Here is a 9,643-nt window from a genome sequence, read left to right as displayed (position 1 = left end):
AAGAGAAATCAAAAATATGTAACTTGGCTGAAAGCAGAATAACAAAAAATGTGGCCTACTTGAATTAAGCCTAATTCAAGATAATTTATACTCTACACATTAACAGCCACTCTTCTGTGAACGAAATTACACAAATTAAAAATCTAAATGAAAATTACAGTTATCTTTGTCTTATGTAAACATTACAGGAAAATATATATATTTCTTGCATGTCAATGTAGAAAAGGCTACAAACAAACCTTCTGTTTCACTGGTTTGCTGTATTGCAGGCTGAAGTCCTAAAAAAAACAAAAAAACACCAACTTAAAATACAGCATTTGAAAATGAGCTTTATTTGAGCAAATAAACAGGCAGAGCTTATACAGTTTTAAAGTTGGCATGAAACAGGCATTTCGATTACTTCGTTTCTGTATTGTGAAAAATGGCTTATTTCAGAAGCCAAATGTTTTCAATCTTCATAACCAGTCATTTCAATTTGTGAACCCATCCCATGAGGACTTGAACGGACACTATGAGCTAAAAAATAAAAAAAATAGATGGGTTTTATGTAGTGATCGGTAGCTGGATGGGTAAATTTCGATGAGCAGGCCATTATATTTTGATGAAAGCCACATTAATATTTTGTATAAATATAAATGTATTTTCTCCTTGTAAAGTTAAAGCCCTTAATTTTACTTTGTCTTTATGAAAAAATTGACCCGGGTATTTACATAATGTATACTTTTCATGTTGATATTTGTAATGGAAAATGGCCACACATACCACAGTTATTAGGGCAAATATGTGTTAATTGTTTTTGTTTTTTTGTAAAACCAAAATATTTAACCAAGATTGTATTTGGTTTGAAAATGTGCAGACACAGTACACATACTTTCACTTGAGTATACTTTTTATACCAAAATACTGTTTGATATCTTAGGAGAGGCAAATACCAATGAATTCCTGCCCACTTCACGCATGTATCAGCAATTGTATTAAATTACTTGCCTTTCGATGAGTTTGCTGTATTTTCAGTCTGAACATTCTTGCGTGCAGATACAACTATAGGGGGAAGCAAGCATAGTTCAGCATTAAAGAAACACCTGAAAACATGTACATAAGCAGGGTTGCCAACTCACACATTTGACTGTCTCTCACATTATTAGGCTGCCCAACTAAATCCCACAACATATTCCCACCAGCATGGGACTTCATTTGTCCATATAAAACACAGATATTATTGAATCGATTTAACTGATATAAAGCGACAAATTCTGCACCAATTAAATTTCTTCCAGAACTTAATCTGATAAATTTTCTGTCAGTGTTTTCACTGTTATACAGTCGGGGTGGATTTACTTATTGTAGAGTTAACGAAAGTTATCATGAGCATTGTAATATTTGAGGCAGATGTCATAAATGCCAGTAGACCAGGAAGATTTTAAAACAAGTGGTTCTTTCATAAAACTGTAAGATCTTATTTTCGATCATCATTCTGAATCTGATCTGGATGTAGTCTTTGACAAAACGCCATTTTCTCAGGTTTTTGTTCAGAATGTTGCTTTTTTTAATGAAACTTGCATTCAGTGTTGATAAAGAATGCATGATGTTAAATTAAACAAAAGCATATCATTTATTAACAACCTCGGAGATCACAATAGGTCGGTCTTTAAAGTTTTTTGAGTTATTGTCAAAGAACAAATATCTAAGTCCCAGTGGAGAAAATAACTGGAGATCTGTTGCACGGTTGCATGCACAATTATTGTGTCGCACTTCAGAATGACTGTTAAAGAAACACAGTGAGCATCAATATTCCCTATATGTTCACGCTGCATTTTGGAACTTTTAGGAAGCAAACGTTTCAGTGCAGTTAAATGGTTTTGCAATTGAGAAGATTGATACCTTAAAATGGCCGATCCCCTGACCAGTGCCCTGATTAACGTTAGTAAACTAGGGAGCTGACAGAGTTCAAAATGCCTTTCTGAATTAGAAACTGTAGACAAACGAGGTATATGCCGTTTATCGTAACAAATACTATATTCTTTTTGCCACACCATGCAGAGAATTTTTAAAATAATTCGACCAGTAAAACATGTTATTCAATTAGAAATTTACATCAGAGGTAACATTAGGTAGTTATCTAATCAGCAGGGAACATTATTAATAGAGAAAGTTTCTAAAAAGTGCATCTAGTACAACATTAAGCACACTGGTAATTTACAGCACTATGATTAAATATATAAAAGAAAGGCATGGTTTCAGACAGGGCTTAGATTAAGCCATTAGGCCTTATTTCAATTAGGATTTTTAACTATCTTTTATAAACGTGCCTTAGAAAAAAAACATTAAGTTACTGGTGTGCAAAACAATTGCTCTGACATATTTTAAGATATGTCAGTACAAGCTGTTTTCAGTTAAAACAGCTCAAACATGCATTTTAGTCTGAGACTAGGCTTAAGCCTTGTCTGTGAAAACGGGACAATAAATTACCAAAATCTAACTCCACCCAGGCAAACCAAGTTTACAAGCCTGACAAAAGTACATCAAACAACAAACAGCATGTTACAAGTACTTACCATATTCATCTGAGCTGTATTTGCCCATTTTGTTGGTAATTTTTCTCCCACACCGCATTGACTTTCTCTTCTCATCCATCTTGCTCAAATCTGTTGATTGGCGCGAAACTAAAGTTAATGGTGTGGTTGGTGCCACCCCGTCGTCCTCGTTAACTAATGACATAGTTTGGATTTTTATTACTGTAATTCCACCTCTAAACCCTACGTGAAGCTCTGGTGTGTCTTGGATATCTTTACAGTTATCCCAGTTTGTATATACTTCCAAAGACGGTGCGATACCATAAAGTTTTACTTGGGTTAATATATGTATTATGTTTAAGCCCCCCTGCATGATTGAAGCAGGTTCTTATTGCATCGGAAATAGGCGGGGCAATCGCTGGTGTTTTCCGCACCACCTGACCTGAGTTTAATTCATTAGCACCAATGGCTCTGGTTAGCGGTACGCTAATGAACATATTAAGTGTGTCTTGGTGAAGAGTAACAGCAATGTTGCATTCAAAGTTATTGCTTTTTGCAATTCAGAAACCCACAACTAACAGGAAACTCAAGCTCATCAAATGGCTTCAAAGCAAAAAGTTACTAGCAAGGAGAGTAAAGTGCTCAAGATGTGGCCATAATATGAGAATGGAGAGAACTAGAAGACATCTCGACGGTTTTCATTGGTGAGTTATTAAACAAATTAAGATTTGTTGTTCACATGATATAATGCTGAAAGTATTTCTCGGGCGGGGCATCTCGAACAAGCCTATCAACAGACTAGCACCTTCTTAAGTTACTCATTCACATGAGGTTGTGCTGTGTGGTCACGAAAGCTTATCATTTGCATGCGTTTTTAAGCATTGTGGTTTAAAACAAGTGATTTTAAGCCTTAGAATCGCAGTCAGCAGCGAAAGACAACTAATTTCTACATATGCGCGAGAGAGACCGTTTCTGAGCGCTGTCTGAGAGATTAGAGCATGTGAGTTTTGAACAGATATATTTTGCACTTTATTGGTCTTGAATGGTTAAATTATAAATATACATACGTGTAACCTTATGTGTCAAAATTCCATCTTTGCAACGAACCTGCCATCTTTTAAACACACGTGTTACAGTATAATGGACCCTGGCAGCTCTTAAAGCGACAGCTGTCTAACTTTCCTTCTGTCTGTCATTCATATTAATCAAACAACAAAAGAGGAAAACAAGTCTCACTGCTCTTGACTATTCCACTTTTGAAACTTTAATAAGAGTAAATATATATTTAATTTACACAATGAAGACTATGCAGTATTTTTATAAATTTGATTAATTTATACAATAGCATTTATTATTTATTTGTTCTCCTGTAGGTTTTTTTTGTCCTATTGCTTGTAATTAGTTTCTTATTGTTATTTCATCACTAACTGTTTACTTGTCTTCAGTGAGTTTGAATTTTATTTATTTTAGTCTAGTAGTTTTTTGTGATTGACATTATGAAATTTATATGGTATCAAAAATGTTGATATCAGAAAATCTTTATGGCATTGTTAAATGTTATGATAAACTTTCAATATTTCAGTAGTATGTCAAGCTTAGAACTGTTAATTAGCCTGACGTGGGGTGGGGGGGTGGATCTCGTGTTTTTGTCACCTTTTTCATCCCTGATGAGTTTGCATCCCTGCTATTTACTAATGCTGCCTTCACGTGCTATCGAAAATTGTATAATTTCCACTGCTGAAGTTGTGACGAGCTTATCGCGTTCAAGTTTCTAAATGAAAGGGCGTTCATGTGCAGTTTTTATCTTGGAAACTCGTATTTACGATAATTCCGAGAACACGTGAAGGCAGCATAAACAACATAATTCAGGGCTTTTTATTCCAAAAGTGTACTCATTTGAACAATAAAATGCTTATTTCAAATTTCTTTAGAGAAATGGGCGATGTGAGCATTACAGAGTGCTAAACACTCTAATCTAATTAATGTTTCATTTATACTGGAAGCCGGAGGCGCCCTCCTGCAGAAAGTCCACAAGTGAGAGTCAAATCATAAAACTCATGGGAAATCCCTTATTGGACAAAGACGTTCAGATATAACTGCAGCTCAGAGCTGTATGATTCTGGATAAATTGAAATTATAGATTTATTTTTTTTTTTTTTATTAAATTACAACTAAACAAAATAACATGCAAATTACCAGAGGTTATAACAAAATATAATTTGCTGCAGTCTACTTTAAATTAATTGTTTAAAAATCAGTTTGAGCAAATCATTCAGTGACTCACTCAAAAGACTTCATTTGTTTCATTACTGAATTTTGTAAATGAATGATTCAATGACTTTTTTTTTTTTTTGTCACTTGTCACCATATACTGGTGTAATGATGTCATAGTCTTTGTTTAAATTATCAAGTTACATTCAAAAGGTGATTAGCTCTGTTGTACTCTATATTTCTACTGTAATCACTGCTGTAGACATCAGTGTTTATATCTGAGCTATAAACTTTTATCTCAGTACGTCTGTAATTGTAACAGGGCTGACGAGACGTGAGACATGCGGATCCAAGTGCAAGCTTTTATTTACAGGCATGGTCATAAATACAGGCAGGGTCGAGCAATGGCAAACAGGTATGGCAGGGACAAGACAAAGAGTAATCCTAGGGCAGGCAAAGGTCGGTCGACAGCGAACAGTATCCAAGGGGCAAGGCAGGGAGATAATCCAGGTACATGAACTATAATCCAGGCAAGGGAAATAATCAGAGTCCGAACAGGGAGACAGGGGTAAACACTAGGAACACAGACTAGAAAACAACAAAAGTTCCGTATCACAGCTAACACTAGGGGAGTGAAAAACGCAGAACAATACAGGAACTGAAAAGAAACACGGAATGGCACAGAAAGGGTTAATACAGGAAACACGGGTTAGAAATAAACACAGGTGAACAGGTGATGCAAGACTAGGATACTGACAAGGGCTCTGTAGAGTAGCTACGGCTAGGGGAGCGGTAAACGCATACAATACACCATTCAGGTTTAATATTTTGCTTGGTTGTTAAAAGTAAAAGGGGGAAGCTTTGCGCATGAAACAAAAACTGCATTAAATAAAAGACTGAGTAAAAGCTTCTTCCTGCTTGTTACTTCTGCATAAGAAGTAAATGCATTGGCTTTTGATTTTTGGAAAATTATTGTTGTGTGTTTTGTTTTTTTTGTTTTTTTTTTACTATTTAGTAATTCTTAATCCAGGTAAAATACTTTTGTCTGCATAACCATATTTTGCCATTTATCACCGTCACAGGATGTGCAGACATAAAAGTCATCGAGGCAAGAAAACCAGCCGATCAGTGCGAGTAGGGTCTCTCTTTGAGAGATCAAAACTCAGCTTGTCATCTTGGCTAATATTCATTTACAGGTGAGTCTGTTGTCGGACAGCAGAGAAGGAATAGTACAATTTTGATTGTTTTAATTTTGACAACTCCGCTTTCCCTATTTTGTGTCATCATTGTGTACTTCACAGGTTCGCTCAGGGATTGCGGATCAGACAAATTGATATGATGCAAGATGGCATTGCAAAAAGTTCCAGAACACTCTCTAAGATGGCTCGTATCATGAGGAAAGTGTGCCACTGTGCCATAAAACGATTCAGAAGAAGACATGGACAGATGATTGGAAGTGCTCAAGAATTTGCCGTTCTTGATGAAAGCAACTTGCGTCATAAACGGAAGGTGAATTAATAACCTATAAGGCAAATTCACACTGCAGTTGCCGACCACTGTTGTTGTCGTTTGAACATTTCTAATTGCCATTTATTTGGTCGTGGAATGTCTGAGACGTGACGTACTCTAATCTGGTTATTGTGTGAATTGGCCTTTAGTAAATATGTGGAAATGCAGATAATAAAAAAAAAAAAATCATAATAGCATAAAACCTGATGATCAAATGTTACTTGATTACAAACTAGTAATAGAAATAATGTAGAACCTTAAATATTTCAGAAGCAATTTTCCCTAAGATTTGTTCAAAAAGAAATGTTTGTTTACAGTGTCACCCCCTTCACATAGACATGAAAATGTACTATCGAATCTTAAAGGTTTAGTTCACTTTCAAATTAAAATAAAATTTTGCGACGCATTTGTGTAAAAAAAAGAAGAAAAAGAATGAAGTTATGAAGTAAAATATCTAGCTTCCGCCAGACTGCCTTCCGAATTTAACTTATGAAAAAAACAGAACCGGCGTTGGGTCAGTTAAGCTTTTTTCCGTAAGTTGAAGGCCTTTAATAACCCCCTGGAGCCGTGTAGAATATGTTTATGATGGATGGATGTGGATGGAGGCACTTTCTTCAGCTTCATACTTGTTGGTCTGGCTCACTGCCATTATAAAGCTCCCCCAGATTTTCCTTTAATTTGTCACCCATCTGTATGTGTAAACATGTTAAATGAATATAATTATAATATTGTAGTATTTCTTCTTTTTAAATACATATTTAACTTTTACAGTATGGACGAGGGAGAGCATCAACAACATGGAGGCGAAAAAAATGGGTGTTTGGCATGCTAGGTGTGAGGGATAAATGCAGACACCCAATCTTGCGGCTAGTGAAAAGAAGATCAAGACCTCACCTCATCCCCATAGTTGTGAAACATGTGCGTCCAGGCACTACCATTATTTCAGATGAGTGGAGGGCCTACCGGGGGGTTTTGGCAAATATGGGCTACAAACACTTTACAGTGAACCATTCCCAGTGGTTTGTAGACCCACACAGTGGAGCTCACTCACAACACATTGAAAGAGCTTGGCTGACATACAAAACAAGTGTATGGAGACTAAGAGGGAATAGGACAGAGAAGATGCTGAAAGAACACCTCTCACTCATAGAGTGGACTCACTGGCTTGGTGAAAAAAATAAACGGGGACCACTTGGGCACCTAATAAAAGACATTCGCCATCAATTTCCTGGATAACACACTGAACATTTGATTGTGTTTTATTTAAGATTTAAGTCAAATACAGGTTAAAATACAAGTTAACTTATCCCCTTGATTTATAATGTGCATTGATATTTAAAAGCTTTGTTAAATAAAAGGTGTTTTAACTTAAATTCTGTGTTGTTGTTTTTTTTTAAGTGCTGGTGAATATGTATCTTAAAGTAATCATTTTGGACATACTGGTGTAAAATAAGAATCGCCTTAGTGGATGTTAATTGGTATTTTAGATAATGACGTAATGACTTATGACTTTACATAACTACAGATTATTACTAACTCCTCATTAATTACTTATTAATTAACATGAATTCATGACTTGCTAATGTATCATTATGTCATGACTTGTCTTGGAAGGGCACATCTTTAAAAAGTTATCAATTACACGTTCTATACGTATTCAGATCATCTAAATCGGATATTTGCTGCTTTTCGGTGGTTTGTAAAGAAGTGGAAGAGCAGAGGTCACGTGGCTGCATTTGGATGGAGAAGGAACTGAACGGTAGGAGGAAGGTTAACCTTTTGAAGGGGCAATAGTGGCCCAAAAGAAGAGCAAGAACACAAGACAAATGTCTGACTGCAGTGCATAATTATGATATAAAGGCATTAAACCAATCCATAACATAACCAAAGTGATAACCATCATCACTGATTTTAATTTGGAAAATTGCATCTGCTTAATGAATGCGTTTTTGTAGGATGGCGGCAGTGGAATCGCTCAAAACAGGATGAGATGAAATTGTTTTTAATTATGAATGCATTTTGCATTGGATGAGTTGGTTAAACGTAAATATTGCAAGAAATCCACTGATGTTTGTGACCGCTGCAGGTGGCAAATTTATAAACAATTTTACATTGTGCCATTTTCGTACATCTTCTAGAGCATGTTTGATTTAGTTTACCCCAAAGTGTTAATTAATACATTAACTAACATGCAGGAACTAACATGTAATTAAGGTGGTGTTATTCATATGACTCATGTCGTAGTTAAGTTAGTTCTTCATTAGTTCTTGATTAATACATGTCTTAACTCCTCATTAGTTCATAGTCAAGTAATTATTAATTAAGGTATTAGTACATGATAATTCATGTACTGTTATTGTAAAGTGTTACAGAATATATATATATATATATATATATATATATATATATATATATATATATAAAAATAGACAATCCACCAAAAATCTTTAACAGATAAAATCCATCCAATATCTATGAACACGTATGACTTCAATTCACATAAGTTTTAAGAGGTTAGGAAAAAAACTTTTAAAACAATCCTACATACCTGAGCACTTGTGCAGCAACCATCCTCTGCAGATTTTTGCCAGTTTTGGATATGCATTAACAAGCACCTCTGATAGCTTAATTATCAAAGGCGGAGTAAAACAAAGTAAGGAAATTCACCCCAAAAAACAAGAAAAATGACATTTATCGTTCTTACCTCTGAATGAGTCATGTTTTTGGTTATAGTTAATGATCTTCTCCCAAGTCCTGCAAGTGTAAGTTGTAATTCTGTCTCTCCTTTGGGCGTTTTCTCATATTGTTGGTCAACACTGCACTGGCTCCCTATCAAACAATCTTGTTAATTACTTATAAAGCCCTGAATGGCTTCGTGAGCTCTTATCACATTATAGTCCTCCACGTCCGCTGCGTTCTCAAAACTCTGGCCGTTTGATAATACCTAGAATATCAAAATCGACTGCAGGTGGCAGATCCTTTTCCTAACATTGTTCGGGAGGCAGACACACTCTGTCAGTTTAAATCTAGATTAAAGACCCATCTCTTTAACCTGATGTACACAGAACACACTAATACGCTTCTATTATTCAAATCCGTTAAAGGATTGTTAGGCTGCATTAATTAGATCAACCGGAACCGGGAACACTCCCCATAACACACGATGTACTCGTTACATCGTAAGAAGAATGCAGGGTTCCCACGGGTCCTTGAAATCCTTGAAAGTTTGTGAATCTGATTAAAAATTTTCAAGGCCCTGGAAAGTTTTTGAAAATAAACAAACATGGATACAGGTCCTTGAAAATTCCATATTATTCCCTCCGGTCCGCTAATGTGTTATTTCACCAACACTTTGTGCGCATACTAGCTTGCTTGATTTACGTTGCACATTTAAGCGTTACGTTAAGTGT

The 9,643-nt window shown here is 35.6% G+C and overlaps 1 protein-coding gene across 2 annotated transcripts; it reads left to right on the top strand.

Annotated features, from left to right (window-relative positions):
• The first annotated feature begins 2,925 nt into the window (after positions 1-2,925).
• LOC131538605 (uncharacterized) lies at positions 2,926-7,588 on the top strand. 2 transcript variants are annotated; one of them, XM_058772535.1, is made up of 4 exons: positions 2,926-3,217; positions 5,807-5,920; positions 6,026-6,233; positions 7,005-7,588. In XM_058772535.1, exons 1-4 carry the CDS (start codon positions 3,042-3,044, stop codon positions 7,467-7,469), a joined length of 963 nt encoding a protein of 320 aa, XP_058628518.1. In that variant the 5' UTR covers positions 2,926-3,041; the 3' UTR covers positions 7,470-7,588. The 2 variants fall into 2 exon arrangements, with proteins under 2 accessions (XP_058628518.1, XP_058628519.1); XM_058772536.1 differs by lacking the exon at positions 2,926-3,217 and adding an exon at positions 3,292-3,513.
• Positions 7,589-9,643: the final 2,055 nt, after the last annotated feature.

Source organism: Onychostoma macrolepis, chromosome 04 (genome assembly GCF_012432095.1).
Source record: "Onychostoma macrolepis isolate SWU-2019 chromosome 04, ASM1243209v1, whole genome shotgun sequence".
NCBI classification, from domain to species: domain Eukaryota; kingdom Metazoa; phylum Chordata; class Actinopteri; order Cypriniformes; family Cyprinidae; genus Onychostoma; species Onychostoma macrolepis.
The sequence above is the reverse complement of the archived record's forward strand: the minus strand, read 5'-3'. Positions and strand labels throughout refer to the sequence as shown.